This window comes from Odocoileus virginianus, chromosome 7, assembly GCF_023699985.2.
Source record: "Odocoileus virginianus isolate 20LAN1187 ecotype Illinois chromosome 7, Ovbor_1.2, whole genome shotgun sequence".
Lineage (NCBI taxonomy): Eukaryota > Metazoa > Chordata > Mammalia > Artiodactyla > Cervidae > Odocoileus > Odocoileus virginianus.
In genome coordinates this window covers 21,255,410-21,276,013 of record NC_069680.1, presented here as the reverse complement: position 1 = coordinate 21,276,013, position 20,604 = coordinate 21,255,410, and the positions used below count along the sequence as shown (strand labels likewise).

Here is a 20,604-nt window from a genome sequence, read left to right as displayed (position 1 = left end):
ATAAGGCAGTCTGTGGCTGGTAAAGCTCTTTTGAGGATTCCATACATCTTTTCCCCAAAATATGCAGTCTTATGAAAATAAGTAATTTTGTCAGTATTTTGTATACTTTCTAGACTTCAGAAAATTGGGTTTCCTTTTATCTTAAATTTAGCTTTTCAAGTACTTAAAACATGTTTCAGATTGAGAGTTGCTTTTAAATGTGTTAGAGCCTGTTCAGTAAACTTTTCATAAGAGATTTCTAGAAAACTACTGACATTCTCCATTATGCTTTAAAATACTAGAAGCTAAAGTTAGCTGGAAAACGGGCAAATGGCAGGGGGTGGGGGGGGTGTGGTGCTGCTGGTACAGTAAGTCACCTGCCTAGTCCTTTCTGCCTGGAGAATGCACCCATCTGTTAATAGTGACTCTTGAAAAGGTAGAACTAAAGCAGTGGCAAGAGGTGACAGGAATTCATGTGACCTGAAAACCCAGAAAGCTAGAAAACTATTTTAAATTGGTTTGTTTTCTAGCAAAACTGAAGAGAAGTTAATGCATGCTTTTGAGTTTAGGTATATTCATGTCTGAAGTTATCTAATTTGGAGCTAGACTAACAGGATTTTTTCTTGACCAAGAAATGAATGATTTGCCTGTGTGCCCCCCTCTTCTCCCACCCTTTGACCAAAAAAGCTCATAGCTATCTCAGTTATTATGGCAGCTTCTTAGATTTTCAAAGAAGTGTTCAAATCAAGCAAATTTGCTGTGGAGGGAGTTAGTTGTTTAATATGAAGGCAGTCTAATTTTTAATAACCTAGCTAAGCTCTCCTGGGACCTCTAAAGACTTAAGTCTTCCTGTTATTTTTCAGATAGTGATTTTGAACAGGTAGATGACTTAATGTTAATTCATTTCCATTTTTACCTTGTGTGTCTGTTCTGATGGTAGATACGGTGTGGTATTCACTATGGTGGACTTGAAAATGAAGACGGGAGGTTAAAGTCGAAGTCAAGCACCTTTGCCCAAGGATTAGATTTAATCTCACTGATGAAAATAACTGGTGGGATTCCAGGAGGGTTGTCTTCCAATGAGAATGGGAACACAATAGAGGGAGGCTGTGTTTCTTGTCTTACCCCCCTTACCCCCAGTCAGTTCCTTTAATTGGTGCTTATACTGGTTGAGAACTTCTATGATGGTTTAAATCTGACATAGTCCAGAGTGGAACCTTCCTCTGAACACCAGTTGTTCCATTAACCTTCCGGAGCTCAAAGGATTCCATCTTACATTTAGTCTGAGAGGCAACAGCTGGAATGAGATTGCCACTCTTTACAGACCCTGAAATCAGCAATTCAGAGTGAATTAATACTGCACCCTTTTGATCTTAAGTATGACATATTTTTGAAGAACTGAATAGGAAGGGGCATAAAGAAAAAGCCAAGTAGTAGAGTTAAAGGCAAGGTTAATGAATTCATATACTGTTACTGTATAAATACACAATTTTTTTAAACAGCACCATTTAAGTGTATACACAATATGATTATAACTTGGCACTATTTTTAAAGGGGGAAAACGGTAGTTGCTCACTCAGTAATAAAAAGATCTGGTACATGAGCTGTATTCTACCTACCTACAAATTGTACATTTTATACATCTCCAGCTAGGACAAAAACAAGCCACAAGGAGGGAACACCCACCCAAACTAACACTGTAAAGTATACCAACTCTTCACTTAATGATGCTACCAGGCAGGGCTTCACCTGGAATTATAACTGGGTAAGGACAACAGAAATATTACTTGTTCCAAACAATAAAATAGTCATTTTGCTGACACTCCATAAAATCGCCTGTTTTAAGTTCAGTTGAGAGGCTTTTAAAAAAATATTCTAGACCTAGTAAAGTGCCTCCATTCATAAAATTAAACATCCAAGATTAGATTGAGACAATTTCATACTGATGCGCATCTAAAATAGGTCGACGTATAAATAAACCACAGCGCCTCTAAGTTGCCACATTTCAGTTAGTGGAATACCCAGCCTTCACCGTCTGGATGTGCACAAACTAGAAACATAATCAAGATTTTAAAGTCTAGTCTCAACCGCTCTTCGACAGGAAAATAGTACCGTCGGCTTCCTCTGGAAAAACCAAGACGAGCTCCACGCTCCCCGGCAGCGAAGGGAGAGATGGTGCGCAGACCAAACACGAGAGTGGGCGGGCGGCTACCCTGGTGGCATCAGGTGGCAGCAGCAGACCGGGGTCCGGGCCCTTAACGCAGCTTCTTGCCGGGCAGGCCGTCCCGGGCGCTGCGCGGCGGCGGCGGCACTTTGGAAAGCGGGCAGTACTTGATGGTGTGCGCGTTGTCGCCGCTGGCACCGCACAGGGGGCACGTGTACCTGCGCAGCACGGGGCACAGCACCCGCCCGTCGGGTCCCTTAAGGATGTGGGTGGTGTAGAGCGCCACCGCCTCCTTGTTGTTCCGGCAAAACACGCACACCTGCAGCTCGGGCTTGAGCAGCCGGGCGGCGGCCGCCCCGGAGGCGGCGTGCAGCCTGGGCTCGGCCGCCCACGCCGGGGCCCGCTCCTCTCGCGGCGCCGGTTCGGCGGTGGTGGCGGCGGCGGCGGCGGGTGCACAGCCCAGAAGCACGGCGGCGGCGCGACCGGCAAATGGGCTCAGCTCAGCGAAACGCTCCTCCAGGAGCCCGGCCTCGGCAGGGTCCGCACAGAGCTCCAGCGCGCGCAGCTCCAGCGCGCCCCCCAGGTAGCGGCTGCGGGATCCCGGATCGTCGCTGTCGTCGTCGTCGTCGTCCTCGTCGTAGTCGGGAGGCCCCAGAGCGGGCCCCAGCGCCCCGGGCCCGGCCCCCGCGTGGGGGGAGCAGCACGACGAGGAGGAAGAAGAGGGCGGGGAGCCGTCGCCGCCGCCGTCCCCGCCGCGGGCGCAGCCGAAGCGCGGCTCGCTGTCCACCGCCTTGGTGATGAGCGTGGCGAGTCCCAGATAGTCGTTCCACGAGCTGAAGGGCTGCGGGTGCGCCGGGCCCTGGGTGCTCACGTAGCGGGAGCTGGGCACGAGCGCCATGGGCGGGGGGGCGCGGCCGCGGCGGGGCGAGCGGGGCGCCCAAGGGAAAGCCTCCATGGGCGGGTTGCGGGCCGCGCGCGCCGCCTCCCCGCCGCCGGCGCGGGCCGGACGGAAGAGAAGAGCCGAGCCTGCCCGCCGGCCTGCCTCGGGGTGGGGCTGCCTCGCCGCCTTTTATCGGGCCCCGCTCCTCCCCGCCCCGCGGCCTCTCCGCCGCGGCCCTGCCCCCTGCTCTCCCCCGCCCGGGCCACCTCGCCCGCGCCCGGGACGGAGGCGGAGCGGAGGCGGACGCGCGGGGGGCGGGCGGGCAGGCAGTGAGCGCGCGCTGCTCCGGCCCGCGAGGATCCTGCACCCCACGCGCTGCGCCCGCCTCGCCAGCTGCGGGGCAGCTTTCATTCTGGGAGGGGGCGGACAGGCGCCGCCTCGGGCCGCTGCGCTAATTGGCTGCTGACCAGAGCCCCCTGCGCCATGGGCGCCGCTCCAGACGCTGATTGGTGAATCCGGGGGAGGGGGCGTGCCCTACCGCGCAGCTAGGAGGGGAAGGGGATGTAGGGGAGGGGCGGATGCTGGGGCACGCCTTCGCCTGAGCTCTGTTCCCCGGGTTTGGAACAGGTGACCAGTCCTGGATCTCTCTCGGCTTGGGGGTGAAACCCACCTCCCAAGCTTTTAGTACCCTGAGCCAGTCTTCTGCCTTCTGAGAAACCCCTTCTTTCCTCTCTCCTTCTTATCAGCATCAGCAAGGAAAGATGGGGAGGCAAGACTTGGTGCGAGCTAACGGTGCAGTTTTTAAGTGGGAGCCGCCCAGCAATCAAGTAACTTCCTTTTGCACAGCGTTCTGGAGAGCTTTCAACTGGGTGGAATCCTCGCACAAACCTCAGAGAGCTTCAGAGAGGTTTTGGTTCTTACCTCGTAAGTAGTGGAAGGACACATAACTTTCCCACAGCAGCACTGTAGCGCCTCCCAACAGGTGTTCCGAGACCAGCTGGTGGCCAATAGCTGGTGACAGACAGGTAGGGGTGAGGGCCTTAGGAGAGTGATCAGTGTGTGTGTGTTTCTAAGTGTGTGTAGCTCTTCACTCCTCCTGCCCCTGGGGTGGGGGGGACCGTATTGAAATATGAGGTGTTTGTGCAATTGAAATAACAAAGCGTATTCAGAGGCCACTTCAGCGCCACCATTTAATACTTTGAAATGAATACAGTACTTTTGTAAAAACGGTGGAAAATAAATCCGAAGACTTTAGGCGGCTACGAGATGGCCATACCCTTCCCAGGAGAAGGAGCAACACGGTTTTTTAAAATATGAAAAGTAGGAAAAGGATTAGGTAGGAGGCGGGTTCCTGTAGGGTGCTGAGGGGCGGGGACAATGCCTTCTCGTCTAAGCTGGCAGGCAGGGTTGGCTTCATTGGGCGGGGCAGGGTTTTCCTTCCTCTCTCTGGAGGAGCTCTGTCTGTTGAAACAAGGGCTGGGAGACTGGTGTTGCAGCTGTCATTAGTGGGTGGGTCTGGATATGTCCCAGCAGGTTTAGAGTGGTCCCGGAGGGATGCCCAGAACCTAGTGCTGGCTCGGGTTAACAGTAGAATGAAGGAGTCCGAATGTTTGCAATGAAGGGGATCTTTGAGATCATTCCATCCGATCTTACTTTACAGATGAAGAAAATGAGACCCAGAGAAGAGAAGGCTTCTTTAGATCATACAGTGAATTTGTCACTGCCAGAGTGAGGACTCAGGCCTCTTCATGACTGGCTTGATGGCCTTTCCTCTACACCGTGAATTTGGAATCTATTTCAAACTTTGAGTCTGTCTGTCCGTGCATCAGCAGAAATCTAAGTGTAGCATACAGGGGTATGGAGGAAGAGAAGTGAGATGGGGCCTTGTGCCGTTGGCATGGGCCCCTGCCCTCAGGCGTGATCCAGGGGCCACGCAGCAGGGACAGGCAAGGTCTTGAGGCAGTAACGTGATGCCTGTCCTGGCCACCTGTCTACATGCTGGGGTGGAAAGTATGTTTTTCAGCCTCTTCCTCACCTCCTACTCCCTGACGGTTGATTTAAGTCCTCAAACCAGGCAGTGATATTCAGCACTTGCCAAGCCAATTCCTTTTCCAAGTTTGTGTTGGCACTCAAGTTGAAAAGCTATTCCTTTATTTCCTCTTGTCTCCCACCAAAAATAAATATAAGGGCCTGGCGTGGGGCTCCTGCAGAAGCGTGGTGGGTTTGCTGACACTGAACTCGGAGTTCTTACCGCGAGAACGCTGGCCCCCAGAGTGGTATGAAGAGTATTATTCTATAAATGGAAAATTCCACTCTGTTCTTGCAGCCCTGCAGCCTGTGTACGTTCAAGGTATGTGGACTTTTCAAGCTCTGAAGACTGCGAGCTACTATTCCTAGAAAAACCTCTGCGAGCAAAGTTTAAAGCCACTAGCGGCTGGGGCCAGCTCCCTTTGGTCAGACCAGAGAGAATGGCAACTAGGAGAGGCTTTCTTTCCTTTCTCATGTGGATTTTTTAGCCCTTGTGAATTTGCAGGGAAATAAACGCTTTTAGTGAACATGAATGGGAACAAGTGCCTCAATCAATCGGGAGCTGCGGCCTGGGTGGGTGGATGGGTGGTGGTAATTGTGAGGCAGATGTCCTGGGGAGAGCTGGAGGGCTGCGTCCTTGGGCCCTGCCTCAGTGCTCTTACCCCAGGCTACTCACCTCATCTGCTGTCAGCCTTGCCCATAGTAGGTGTTTTGCCCTGAAAGAGTGTCTGGAAGTGAAGGTCAGGGGCATGAAGGCTTCTTTTTTTTTTTGGCAGGGGAGGAGTTACATGCTGCACCTCAGTATACTGTCAGTGACCCCAGAGAGGCTAGAGTGCATGCCTGCCCCAGCTCTTGGCTCAATCAGCAATTACTTCTGTCACCAAGTGCAGACCTCAGATGAGCTCTCTAGCACTCTGTGAGGTTCTTTAGCTGACTTCTGAGATATGCTCAGTACCTCTGTTGGATGAAGTCTGACTGCCTTTGGTTCCCCTTCCAGAAGGCCAGACTGAAACAGACAGAAAAGCCCGCGTGTGAAAGTTTCCTAGAGGGACACCTTCAGGTGGTTGGGGCAGGAAGACAGAGCAGGAGAGGCCTCATCTCAGAGGTTAGACAGTGTTTCTTCCGTTTCTCCTGGGCCGGGGCCTGCGTGCCACAGGCGGGGTAGGGGTGAGCAGTGAGACGCTTGGGCTCCGGGTGTCTACCTCTCCACGTGGCCCCCAGCCCCCATCCTGGGCCGTTGCCTTTGCTGGCAGCAGAACTGAGCCAGGAGAGGCAACGCGCAGACCTCGGCGGCTTGAGGCGCTTCAGAAACATGAGGTCAGCCCCAGGGAATGAGGCAGCTTGGCGGGGGTCCAGCGGCTACAGAGATGCTGTTTGTCAGGCTCTGGGTTCCCAAGGCCCGCCTGCCAAGCTCCTGTGAGGGGCAGGAAGTGCTCTGACGGCCCCAACCCCCACATGGCCCTGGGGCCTGGAGGTGCATTTGGGCGCATTTGGCTCACTTCTGTTAATGGTCTTGACATTGTCCGCGTCATGCCTCTGGCCAAGCTCAGAGTGCCCTTTGGGGCTTAGGGTCAGCCACAGTGTGGTGAGAGGCCCCGTGGTGACATGGCAGGAACTGGCTGGGCCAGTGATTGTGTTTTTACCTTGGTACTTCTGTAGTCTTCAGTGGCCTTGGATGAGGGACTTTACCACTCTGGGCTCCAGTTCCGATCCTCTGTCAATGAAGGGGCTCTATGTAGAGGGAAGGCCACGCTCTCCTTCCTGCTTTCTTACTTTTATGAAGTCTCTCTCCTGACCTGGTGAGGTGAGCTGTGATAGGTGTAAGCCAGCAGAAACAGCCCCTGTTCCTTGATATTTTTAGGAGAGGGCTGGTAACCCACATCTGGGTCCTGAAATGTAAGGGGGGTGTTACATTTAGGGTATTAGGGAGGCTCTGGAAGAGTTTGCTCCTTTCTTCAGAAAAGTACAAAACAAAACCAGTAACCTCACCTTCTTCCAGTCACTGGCAGGTTGAAAATCTGAGGCAGCCCAGAGGTGACCAAGCTAAGTCTTCGGGACAAAAAGCTGGTATACTGATGACTGCCTGGAAAAGTTATTTAGAAAAATGAAGCCTCGGTGACATTTCTGTTGCTGTCCTGTGACTTGTTACACAAGATACTTAAGCATCTTTATTGTTTCAGCCACGGCAAGTCAGGTATTGCTTGCAGCTGAGTTCAGTCTAATTGAGATGTGCTGTGCTCAGACGTGTCCGACTCTCTGTGACTCCATGGTCTGAAGCCCACCAAGCTCTTCTGTCCATGGGATTTCCCAGACCTGAACACTGCAGTGGGTAGCCATTTCCTCTTCCAGGGGATCTTCCTGACCCAGGGATCAAACCTGCATCTCTTGCGTTGGCAGAGCAGATTCTTTACCACTAGCACCACCTGGGAAGCCCAACTGAGATATAGTAATATAAAAAAAAGCATTGGCAATTCTGTCAAGAAGGTGAGACACCCCATTCTGGCCAGATGGAGGTGACAACCATGTCAGCATTGTGTGTGTGTATACGTGCACGGGAAACGGAGGAAATCCAGAGGACTGAGAACAGGAGCTTTGTGGGGCTCTTCTCTTACCCAGCCTGCCTTGCGCTGAAGCCTCCCAGCTGATGTTAGTATTGATAACACCATGACCATCAGACCAGGTGCTTCGTAGCATTGTCTCGGTACCTCCTATATAACTGCTGCACGAGGGCCAGCTGGGATTGCCCTTGTGTTATCCATGAGTGGAGGCTGAGCTCACATGTAAACCCGTGTCCCTCTCCAAAGCTGGGCTGTGCTTCCTTGGGTTCACCTGGTCATCCTCTGGCCCTGGGGCTTCTGGGTACAGCTGGGGGAGGCTGGCCAGGAGCCAGGCGGGGGCTGAGAGAGGCAGAAGGGGACATTCAAGGCCAAACTGGGTCCATCTATCATGTCAGAGATTGTTCCCCAACAAAATCAATTTCGTTCAAAAGCAGTGTGGACTTTTCTATATTATTCTATAGTGGGTACTTTAGTACAGCCAGTAGTCCTTTCTGTTTGTAACACGCCCTCCACCTCCCGGCCAGTATGGTTCCAATTTTGTTTAAAGCAAGTTATGCCTGGAAGCTGAGGGCCTGAAGGGCAGATGTCCCTGGGCTGATGGTGCTGATAATAACAGCAATAACAACAGATGGCACATCCAGAGCCCTCACAGGCTCATAGTTTTTTTTTTTTTTTTTTTTGCCACGCCACGCAGCAGGCAGGATTCCCCAACCAGGGATCGAAACTATGCTCCCTGCACTGGGAACTCGGAGTCTGAACAACTGGACCACCAGGGAAGTCCCAAGCTCGTAGTTTCTTAAACTCTTCCAACAGTCCTATAATCATACCCTTTTCACAGAAAGGAAAACAAGGTTTGGGGAGGCTTAAAAAGTGTGCCCAGGGCTTCCCTGGTGCCTTGATGGTAAAGAATCCGCCTGCCAATTCAGGAGACATGGGTTTGATCCCAGGTCTGGGAAGATCCCACATGCCGTGGAGCAGCTAAGCCCTTGCACCTCAACTGTTGAGCCTGTGCTCTAAAGCCCTGGAGCCGCAATTACTGAAGCTTCGTGTCCTCTGGAGCCTGTGCTCTACAACAAGAGAAACCACTCCAATGAGAAGCCTGTGCATGGCAACCAGAGAAAGTTCGCACACAGCAACAAAGATCCAGCACAGCCCCCTCCTTCCCCACCCCCGCAAAAAGTGTGTCCAGCATCTCCCGGTGGGTAGTGGGTGGCTTTCTCCAAGGCCTGATCTGGGAGATACCCTACTTCCTCGACCATCTCCTGGCCTGTGGATACTGAGTAAGAATTCCCCACTTCCTGTTTTCCTACCTCCTCACCTTCTTTCTAACTGGGACCGTCAGCTCTCTTTGCTCATCTTCAGTCCCTGCTGTCTGCAAGGGGAGAGGCGCAAAGACTGGGGCCCCAAGTGGAAGAGTTAGACATAAAATGGTATACTATGAGGGTAAGGTTGTTCCCCAATGGGCCTGAGGGATGGAGTGGGGGCAGACGAGGTCAGGGAAGGGGATGAGACCCAGCAGGGCTGCTCTGTATGGTTCTGCAGGTTGTGCACTGTGCAAGGGCTTCCCATCTCAGGTAGTGTCTTGTGCTTCCTAGACGTGGTTGTATTGATACATGTATGAGTGCATCTATGATAGTTTTCTGGTACATTGGGAGTAAAGTCTTTTTCTAATGAAATCAGTATATGATGACAATATTCTGACAGAGGAAAAGCCCTGTGGAAGAAATGCCTTTTCCTAATTTGCCCAAAGCTTTCACTCTGACCAGAAGTGTGAAATGCTAAGATTCTTGAAAGCAGGCCTTCAGTTTGCCATTAGCTATGTGCCTGTGGGCCTTGTTTAAGCTTCAGGTAGAAGTGTCTAATTGAGCTGATCAGGTGGGTGCTGGGTGCAGTTCTGCCCTAGTAGTGGGGGTGGATCAGAAACTCCATTGGGGTTAGCATTTTTAAGATTTCTCATTTTAGACGTCTTCTCTCCATCATACCTGCCTTACGCTAGCATTTTTCCAGCTGTCTCGAGTTCCCTAGGTCTTCTTGTGCCCTGACAGTGTCTGCCCTTGATGATGAGGTGGCAGTTGTGCCTGTCCTGGGGCTTCTATGGCTTAGGAACCAGAAGGCAGGATGGTGGTCCAGGCTGGTACAAACTGAGTGCCTTTAAGCAAGTGATTGCCCCTTGCTGGGCCTCAGTTTTCTCTCATTTAAAACAATGAGGTGGCCAAGACTTCCCTGCGGGTCCAGTAGTTAAGACTCCGCAGTTCCAATGCAGGGGGTTCAATCTTTGGTCAGGCAACTAAAATGCTACATGCCATGTGGTGTGGCTAAGAAAACAAACAAACCCTAAATACACCCCAGAAAACAAGCCAACAAAAAACTGGGTACAAATTCTACCTCAATAAAGTTGTTAAAACCAAAACCTAGGGACAGGATATAAACTCAAGATTTAAAAAAAGAAAACAAAAACAAAATTAGGTGGCCTAAGTGATTTCTTAGCCTTTTCCAGCTCTCAGATTTATTTGTTCACCATCAAGGCCTTGGGCTGAATGTGAATAAGACAGACATACTTCTGAGCTCATAGAGCTCATGCTCTGATGGGGTGTAGACAGACAGACAGATGATGATAACTTTGGAAGAAGGCATAATAGTTTCCTATTGCAGCTGTAACAAATGATCACCAACACAGTGGCTTAAAACAGTACAAACTTGTTTTCTTACCATTCTGGCGGTGAGACATCTGAAATGGATCTCAGGGCTAAAGTCAAGTTGTCTGCAGGGCTGTGTTCTTTTCTGGAGAATCTAGGGGAGAAACTGTTGCCTTTTCCAGTTTCTTGAGGCTGCCTGCATCCCTTTGGCTGTCGCCCCTTTCCTTCTTTAAAGCCACCAACAGCAGATTAAATCCCTTCCATGCTGCTGTTGCTCTTTTTTTTTTTTTTTTTTTTTCTGCCTTCCTCTTCCACTTCTCAGGACCCTTGTGATTACATTGGGCCCACGTGATAATCCAGGATCATCTCCCTATTTGAAAAGTTATGACCAACCTAGACAGCATATTAAAAAGCAGAGACATTACTTTGCCAACAAAGGTCTATCTAGTCAAGGCTATGGCTTTTCCAGTAGTCGTGTATGGATGTGAGAGTTGGACTATAAAGAAAGCTGAGTGTTGAAGAATTGATGCTTTTGAACTGTGGTGTTGGAGAAGACTCTTGAGAGTCCCTTGGACTGCAAGGAGATCCAGCCAGTCCATCCTAAAAGAAATCAGTCCTGAATATTCATTGGAAGGACTGATGCTGAAGCTGAAACTCCAATACTTTGGCCACCTGATGTGAAGAGTTGACTCATTGGAAAAGACCCTGATGCTGGGAAAGAGTGAAGGCAGGAGGAGAAGGGGACGGCAGAGGATGAGATGGCTGGGTTGTATCACGGACTCAATGGACATGAGTTTGAGTAAACTCTGGGAGTTGGTGATGGACAGGGAGGCCTGGTGTGCTGCAGTCCATGTGGTCACAAAGAGTCGGACACAACTGAGAGACTGAACTGAACTGAACCGAATTAGCAATCTAAACTAATCTAATGATGATCTAATTAGATCTAAACTCGATCTAATTAGTAATCTTAATTCCACATGGAACCTTAATTCCTTTTGTCATGGAAAGTAGCATAGTCCTTCGGGTCTGAGAATTAGGATGTGGGCATTTTTGGTGAGGGGCATTATTCTGCCTCCCACATGAGGAGTACAGATGACTCTGGGACACCTTGGCAAGGGGCATCCAACCAACACACATGGGTCCCAGGACCTTTGCGTGTCCAGAAGTCAACTGGGCTGGTGAACTGAGGTTTCCTTTGCCAGTCAGGACCTGACAGGGTACAGGGGACGCTATGGGGTGGAGGAGCCTTGTGTGTGTGTGTGCATGCGTGTGCGTGTGTCCCTCAGGCAGATGGGAAATAATTGCTGAGGGTCTGAGTTGCAAGAAGGGATGGTGAGCAAAGGAAGTGGCATATTAAAATCATTAAAAATAATGATTATGATGATGTTATTTAATTTGTGGTCAAAATAAACAGCCAATTTCAATAAAAATACCAAGCCACAGCAGCATGTGCATCACGGGGCAGTGACTGGAGGAAAGCACTCTAAAATCCTGTGCTCTGATTCCAACACCCAGGAGAGTAGAGATACTAACTCTAACAATTTTCACTTATGGAAAATTTTAAGCATCACAAAAGTAAAGGTCCCAGTGTAAAGAATCCTAACTGACCTCTCCCTTAATCCACGACGACTCTTACTTTATCTGTTGCCCCCACACCTGTTTTTCACATCATTCCCACACTGTGGATCAGTTTGAAGTTATGAACATTGATAATAATTTTGATAGGTTAAGTATGTGTGTTAAAATCTGTTGAGCACCACTGTTAAAGGAAAGTAGGGGCTATATATAGTAGATGTAAAGAAGTGGAGTAAAGGAAAAATAAATATTACAAAAGAAAGCATGATCAAGGTGAAAGTCATGAAAATGGTAGAAGAAATTAGAGACTAACACAACATTGCAATTATCCTCTAATTAAAAATAAATTTTAAAAATAATGATAGAAGATAATTTGAAAAGATTGATACAGAAAAGTGAAGGAATGAATGAAATAGAAAACAAAAATATGACAGATGACCCACAGAACCAAAAACCTTGTTCTTAATAAAAAACAAAATTAACTTATTTGGCAGGGTTTATTTCTTCAAAAAAGACATGACACAAAGTGAAAAATTTTGTGACTAGCTGCTTCTTAAATTTGAAAATGTATAGGAAATAGAAAAATTGCTGAAAGCAAAAACTCAAGAAGAATTTAAAAACCACAGTAGTCCTCTAACATTGTATAAACTGAACCAGAGTTACAAGTATCATAATAGGGACTTCTCTGGCAATTCAATGGTTAAAACTCCAAACTTCCATTTGAGGGGGCCCCAGTTCAATCTGTGGTGGGGGAAGTCCTGTATGCCTCCTGCTCTGGCCACCTAAAAAAATTGTCACAAAGAAAATACCAGATCCAGATGACTTTAAAGAAAAGTTCTATCATTCAAGGAACAAATAATTTCAATCCTATGCAAACTGTTCTAGATGTTAGCTAAAGAAAAACCATTTTCTAATTAATTTTATAAGACTAGTATAGCCTGATATAAAAATAACAAGTATAAGAAGGGAAAATTACAAGCTAAGCTCAGTTGTATAGATACATGCAAAAATCTGAAAATATCAGCAAATCAAATTTAGCAATGAAGGGGAAAACAAAAGATAATTTATCAGTTCTAATGCAGATGGACCTGTAGAGTGAAATATTGGTTTAACAAAGAAGTCAGTTAATGTAATTCACCATATTAACATAGTAAAAGAGCAAAAAAAAAAAGATCTCAATAAAAAGCAATTTGATAAAATTCACATAGAGTGATGATAAAAATTTTTGTAAAATTAGAAAAAGATTTCCTTAACTGATAAAGCATGTCTATAAAACCCTATAGTGAACATTATAATTAACACTTCTATTCAATATTTTACTGGAGGTATCAGAGGTCGTAGCTAGTGCAGGTTGGCAAGAAAAGTAGAATTATAAGGATCAGGAAGGAACAAACAAAACTGCCATTATTTACAGGTCACATTTTCTTTGTAGAAAATATAAGAGAAGCTTGCTAGTCTGGTAAGATCCCATATGGCCCGGGGAAACTGGTAAGCCTACGCTCTGCAAAAAGAGAAGCCCCCACAATGAGAAGCCCACATACTGCAACTAGAGGAAGACTGTGAATCCATGAAGACCCAGTGCAGTCAAAAAACTGAAAAATTATATTTGGAGAATTTAGCATATCTTTTCCAGAATCAAGCAAACAAAAATAATCGGAGGTACGGACAATCTGAACCATACAAATAACATACTTGAGCATTAGCTATCTATAGAGCATTATACTCAACAGAGAACACATTCTTTACCCGTGGGACAGTTATCAAAACAGACCAATTACTGACCATGTAGGAAGCCTCAGTAAATTCCCAGGGATCATATCATATTTCTGCCATGTTGTAACAAATACAAATTCTAAAAAAAACCTGTACATTTGGAAATGTAATAATGTATTATATTTAAAATTTACAATGAACTTTTAGAAGAAATAACAGAGTTTAGTAAATTTCCTGAATACAAAATCAATGTATACTGGGAAGATCCCCTGTAGAAAGGAATGGCAACCCACTCCAGTATTCTCCCCTGGAGAATTCCATGAACAGAGGAGTCTGAGAGCCTTCAGTCCATGGGTCACAAAGTGTCGGATATGACCAACCAATTAACACTTTTCTTGCATTTCAATACACCAACAGAAACAAAGTGCTTGCTGTTGGTATATTGCCAACAACATAAATGATAAAATGTCACTTGAGCTAGCACTAAGAAATCTCCCTACAAAGGAAAATACCAGATCCAGATGACTTTATAGATAAGTTCTCCTATTTGAGGAAAAATAATTCTAATAATAAAATATGTACATGATCTCTATGGAAACAATTGTAAATTTTATTTGAAAGACATTAAAGGAAACCTAAATAGGAGAGATATACTGTTTGTGTATCAGAAAACTCACTATTGTAAAGTTGTTAGTTCTTCCAAATTCATCTATAGATTCAATGCACATCCAATCAAAATCCTAACTTTGTATGTGTGCACATGCGTGTCAAACTTCACAAGATGACTTTAAAACTTGTGTGGAAAAGCAAAGATCAAGAAAGATAATGCACTCTTGACGGAGAAAAGGGCTGGATGAGTAGGAGTAGGAGCTTGCATGACCAAAGATCAAAATGATTAAAGATTTAGTTATTCAGACGATGTGCTACTGAGACAGCTGTAGCCTGAGTAGCTTAAAACCAGAATCACACATATAAAGAAACTTGTGGGACTTCCTGATGGTCCAGTGTCTAAGACTCTGCATTCCCAATGCAGGGCGCCTGGGTGAAAAAAAGGAAAGATCCCATGTGCCACAACTGAGACCTACTACAGCCAAATTAAAAAAAAATTAACAAATAAATAGAAATGTAGGAAAAAAAAAGAACATGAACAAATGATTCATAGTTGACATAGTGATTTTTAAATATATAAGAAAAAGTTTCAGTTCCACTGACAACCGAGGAAAAGCAAATTAAAACAGGAGACTATTTTTATCTATCAAACGATTTTTAAAAATCCTTCAGGTTTTCAATAATTTGAAATGTTTTTTTTCCTGTACTTATCATTTTGGACAACGATTGGCAGTATCTGTTAAGAGCCTCAAAATGTTCATACCCATTAGACTGATGATTTGACTTCTAGGAATCTATTCTAAGGAAATAACCCAGCAGTCAGAAACTCAAGCCAAAATGTTTACTGCAGGGTTGTTTGTAATAATAACAGAATGAAAAACAACTTAATGGTCAAATAAAAGGGAACAGTTAAATAATGGTGCATTTATGTAATGAATTATATAATGAATTATGATAAAGTCAATGAAAGTTGGATATTCTATTCATTTTTAATGACATAGGAGAATGCTCATGATGTAATTTGTAACCATAGTATTATTCTGGAATATTAAGAGTGGTTCTCCCTGGGCTGTGGGGTTATCGAAGTTTCCCCACCCTTCCTTTTTTTTCCAGTGTAGTGTCAAGAGCTCTGCTTTAGAGCGAAACAGACTTTCTATGTCAAAGCCAGCAATGGCCAGTTGAGTCTCTCTGATACTGACTCTCCTGCCTCCCTTCCACTTTTCAGGACCCCTGTGATTATGCTGGGCCCACCAGGGTGATCCAGGCTACTCTATTTTAAGATCCAAGGATCAGCAATCTTATTTCCATTTCCAGCTTCAGTTCCCCTTTGCCACCTATTGTGCTTGTGCTCAGCTGTGGCTGAGTCTTCGTGGCCCCGTGGACTGCAGCCTGCCAGGCTTCTCTGTTCATGGGATTCCCCAGGCAAGAATGCTGGAGTGGGTTATCATTTCCTCCTCGTCCACAGGTCTGGGGGGTCATCTTCTGCCCGCCACAGTAGCCACATGACCTTGGGCACGCAATTCCCTTAAACCTCAATTTCTTCATCTGTAACAGGGCTTCTTCACTTCAGCACCACTGACAATTTTGGATGGATAATTCCTTTGCTGGAATCCTACTTTGCAGGATGTTCAGCAGCAGCCCTGGCCTCTATCCATTAGATGCCAGTAGCAACCGCCCCTTTCCCTACAACCTGACAAGCAAAAACATCTCCAGACTTTGCCACACGTCTCTCGGGGGCAAAATCTCCCCTGGTTGAAAACTGATCTATAAAACAGGCATAGGGGCTTCCCTGGTGGTCTAGTGGTTAAGAATTTGCCTGTCAATGCAGTAGGGAAGATTCCACACTCTATGTAGTAGCTAAGCCCGTGGGCCTCAACTTCTGAAGCCCATGTGCCTACAGCCTGTGCTCTACAAGAGAGGTGACCAGTGAGAAGCCTGTGCACATCAACGAAGAGCCAGTGCGGCCATAAGTAAATAAATAAAGCTTTGAGCAAAACAAAACAAGAGAACTGGTGTAGTTCTTACCTCGTGGTATGGTTGTAAGGATCAGACAAAATGATGTGTGCATAAGCTTTAGCATAGTGGCTGCTGTGTAGAGAAGTTCCCCTTTCTCTCCATTTCCCTCTCCTCCCCACTCTGCTGCTGCAGGTAGTTATGTATCTATGTTTTACTTTTCTGAATGCAGTGTGTGTGTGTGTGTGTGTGTGTGTGCTGTCATCAGTTGTGTCTGACTCTTGCTGACTCCCTGGACTGTAGCCTGCCAGGCTCTGCTGTCCATGGAATTTTTCAGACAAGAATACAGGAGTAATAAAAATAAATGGAAAAAAAAAAAAAAAGAATACAGGAGTAGGTTGCCATTTCCTACTCCAGGCACTCACTTTACTCTTATGCTAATTAAAACAAGTTATCAGAAATTCTTAGCCGTTGTGCAGTAGGCTTGAAAATTAAATACCCTCCAAGGCAAAGGTACATTTTCAATGAAAACATTACAAATAAATTTAGATTATTCAAATAGTGGGTAAATTCCAACTATGAAAAATTCAAATGGTATACACAAAGCTAATATTTTCTTTCATTTTCCCAACCCCACCCTCCATCATTATCTTCCCAGAGGTGTTCCCTGCCTATAAGTGCCATGAGGATGGGGATTTCACTTGTACTGTTCATCATTTTACCTCCAGCGGTTGAAGTAGAGCCAGGCACACAACAGATAGTCAGTTCAGGTTTGTTGAATGAATGAATGAGTTTAGTGTGTAGCATTTCAGCTCTTTGAAAAAAAATTGCTATATAAATCTTACTGGTGGTTATTATTATATTCTAGCTCAACAGTTTATTAGCCCTATGATCAAATTACCTAACCACACAGAAATTTAATAATTTCATTGCCTGAAAGTGGTTAGTACTCCTACTGCATGGGGTTGTTGTAAGATATCCGAAGTGTTTGACTATACATTTAAATAGACACAAAAACACACACACATATTCTTTTAAATTTAATGTATCTGAGATCCTATGTATTGTTATGCAATTTAAAACAAGTTAAAAAATTTATTTGGCTGTGCTGAGTCTTAGTTGTGGCACACAATCTTTTGTTGTGGCATGTGGGATCTAGTTCCCTGACCAGGGATTGAACCCAGGCCTTCCAACCTTGTATTGGGAGCTCAGAGTTTTAGCCACTGGACCACTAAGGAAGTCTCTTGTTCTGCAATTTGCTTTTTCATTTAATATGTCAGAGGAGCTTTCCAGGTCAGTATATATAGAGCTGCTTCATTCTTCTCAGCTGCTCTAAAGATGAACCATGGTTTATTTCAGGGATGGTGTCAAACTCCCAGCCCTCCTCCTCCTGGTGTCTGGCAGGTGCTCACTGAACAAATATCTCTTGCTGAATCACCGCCTGGGCAAAGTGCTCCTCAAGCTGGAGGAGCCTGTTGATATTTTAGTTTTCATCAACTGTGCAAATCTTTGAATCTTTTTGGTTTGAATGCGTCAGAGTCTGGTCTGGAAATCTACCCGAGATTATTTTTAGCCTGTTTGGCCAGGGGATCAGCTGCTCTATGGAGATGCTCACTCAGGGCCAGGGGTCAGCTTGCACGTACTACCTCCAGCAGGCAGTCACAAGCGCTTGAAGATACTCCTGGGCCAGGGTTGGAAGCGGCTGTGGGACCCTGAGTCCCTGAATCTGAAAGCAGGACTGGGGGGCTCTCCTGAGATTGGCCCCGGCCAGTGTGTAAGGACCTCAGGGGATTCATTCCTTCTCTGCTCCTGCTCTGACTCTGTCTATGATGGTGGTTGCCCACTGTTGGAACACTTACACTCTGGGCTTAGTCTCTGTCCAGCCCTCCCTTGGCTCCAGACAAGCTGTGGATGTTCACACCTTTGTACAAACTTTCTTCTGCCAGGAATATTCTTCTTTTCTCTTTTTTTGCATTCAAGGCTAAGCTCAAATGGCCCTTCTTGGGTATAGCTTCCCCCCTCCCACTGAGATGACCTGGTCACCCTCTTCTCTAAGTGCCCAGAAGCTCTGTACCTGCTATACCCTGGTCACAAGGAAGGAAGGACTAACTGCTCCTACCTGTCTGCTCTCCTCACCTGATGGGGGCTTCTGGAGGCAAGGACCCCTGGCGCCCACCCCAGTGCCTGGCACATCAAGGGACTTTGCACATGGCTGCTGGGTGAGGGATGCTCCGTGGCAGCAGGATGGAGGTGCTGGGAACAAGCAGGTGAGTGGAAACAAGTGCTCCATGGAGAAGGAGCTGGGACATCATGAGGTTAGGAGCCACGGGCTCTCCTCAGGATGCCTTCTTCATCGCCATCACAAAGTGGTTCCTTCAGGCTGGAACAAGACACGCAGTGCATCAGAGACTTGAGTTCGACTCAGACAAAATCTTGTCTAACTTCTAAAACAGAATACCAAAAGAAGATGGCAGTTGTTTCTGTGATTCTGATTCTACATGTACCTGAAAGACAAAGAATTTGAAGCACCCCCACGTTGGAAGTCACATCAGCTGAGCATGGGGATGGTCACTTTTCTAGAGGGCTGACCCCCTCAAACCTTAGCCATCTAGGATGAGGCCAAGAAGTGGGAAGTGAGTAGGCCTTAGGTAACTATCTCAGAGAATTCTATGAGAGCAGTTTAGCTGTGCACAAGAGTCAGGTCCTCACTGGGATCCTATTAACTCTTACTTTACATACATTTGTAACAGGTACCTTTCTTTATCTGGTTTCTCAGCTCAGACTATAAGGTGGTGGTGATAGAGGACATGTGGATGGGTTGGGTGGTACCTGTTGAAAGCAGTGAAAATCAGTAACAGAACCTGACAGTGAGAGAAGGGACCAGTCAACTATCAAAACTGATGTAGGCACGATTAGAACAGAGTCACCTTGGCTTGGACCATCTAGCATCTGGACAAACAGTCCACTTGCATCCAGTGACCTCTAAAGATATTATAGACATTACCATATGATGACAGGATATAATTATTTGGTAATGTTGATTCTGAGGGCTTCCCTTGTGGCTCAGGTGGTAAAGAATCTGCCCTCAATGCTGGAGACCTGGGTTCGATCCCTGGGTTGGGAAGATTCCCTGGAGAAGGGAAAGGCTACCCACTCCAATATTCTGGCCTGGAGAATTCCATGGACTGTATAGTCTATGGGGTCACAAAGAGTTGGACACAACGGAGGAACTATGAATTATAAGAAAAGTATTAAATTTCAATTACTCTGTTTAAGAAGGCAGGAAACATATAGTACAGTTTAGAAAATGATTAACACAGTTTGGAGTATCAATCATGTAGGCACATATACTTATGTGGCTTCTCTCCCTTCTAAGAACCACCAGCTAATAATCACTGTGGAACAAACAGGTAATAATCACTGTGGTTCAACATGTCCAACTATGAGCTCTATCCTGTTACCTCATTTAATCTCCAACAACCTTGGGGGGAGGGGTTATGGGTAATCCCATTTTAAAGATGTGAAGGGTGAGGATCAGAGAGGGAAGGCAATGCATCCAGTGTCACACAGCCAGCAAATGCTGGAAGGGACTTTGATCCCAGGTTAATAGACTCCAAAGCTGCTGCTCTTAACCCATGGGTCCTGACTCTGCTGTGACTTTCCTCCCTTGCCTCAGCAGACTGAAGCCCTGCTGGGTGTGTCTTCTGCTGTCCATTAATTGCTCCACTTGCCCCAGCTCCCAGAGAAATGTTCAGGGTGATGGAGTTGTGTCCCAGGATGCTGGATGCATTGTCAGGGTCCCTGATGTCCACTGCTGTGACATTTGCTAATGAATAGCTCCCTTCCTGGAGCCAAATGAAATTCACTGTCTAGCCACCAGAAAAAACACTTCATGTGACCCCTGACAGCTCAAAGATGAATGCTGACTGCCTGGACATGCTTAGGGTGTACCTTTGACCTTTGGTTGAACTGACCACGCCTGTCTCTGGGCTAGAGGTGAAATCTAGGGCCATCCCTCTGCCAAATGACAGGGCTCAGCTGGATGGTGGAAGGGAAGCAAGGTCCAGGGTCCCAGCCATGAAGCCACAGCAGCTGCCCTATGAGATGCTGTGAGGTTATAAGAGCCCCAGAATCTCCTGGGGGAGTCCAAGGTAGGATGGCACCGCCTTCCCCTAGCTGCTGCCTGCAATGAGGCCATAGCTCCCTCCTTGCCCCCGTGGTGAATACAAGTGTCACTTTCAGACAGGAACTCACCACGCAGCATCACCTGCTAGACCAGGTCCCGAGTACGCAGGAACTGGGGCTGCTTTCTGACTCCCTGGGAACTCGCAACTTCTTTCTTCCTCTGGATTTCAAATTCCTCACCATTAAATAAGAAGACAGACAAGGGAATGGAATGCTGTTCATACTTATCACTGTTAAACAGTGATAAGTTTATCTCAAAACCATGTGAACTACCCCCTGTTATCTTGTTAAATGAAACACTTCATAGGCATATTTCCCCCTATA

The 20,604-nt window shown here is 46.6% G+C and overlaps 1 protein-coding gene across 1 annotated transcript; it reads right to left on the bottom strand.

Moving 5' to 3' along the window:
* Window positions 1-979: 979 nt before the first annotated feature.
* On the bottom strand, window positions 980-3,521 carry NANOS1 (nanos C2HC-type zinc finger 1). Its single transcript, XM_070470268.1, has one exon. The coding sequence runs from the start codon at window positions 3,096-3,098 to the stop codon at window positions 2,235-2,237; it is 864 nt and encodes a 287-aa protein (XP_070326369.1). The 5' UTR covers window positions 3,099-3,521; the 3' UTR covers window positions 980-2,234.
* Between the last annotated feature and the right edge of the window lie 17,083 nt (window positions 3,522-20,604).

Excerpts from the sequence above, each read along its gene's own strand:
- NANOS1 (XM_070470268.1), bottom strand. The coding sequence starts at position 3,098 with ATGGAGGCTTTCCCTTGGGCGCCCCGCTCGCCCCGCCGCGGCCGCGCC.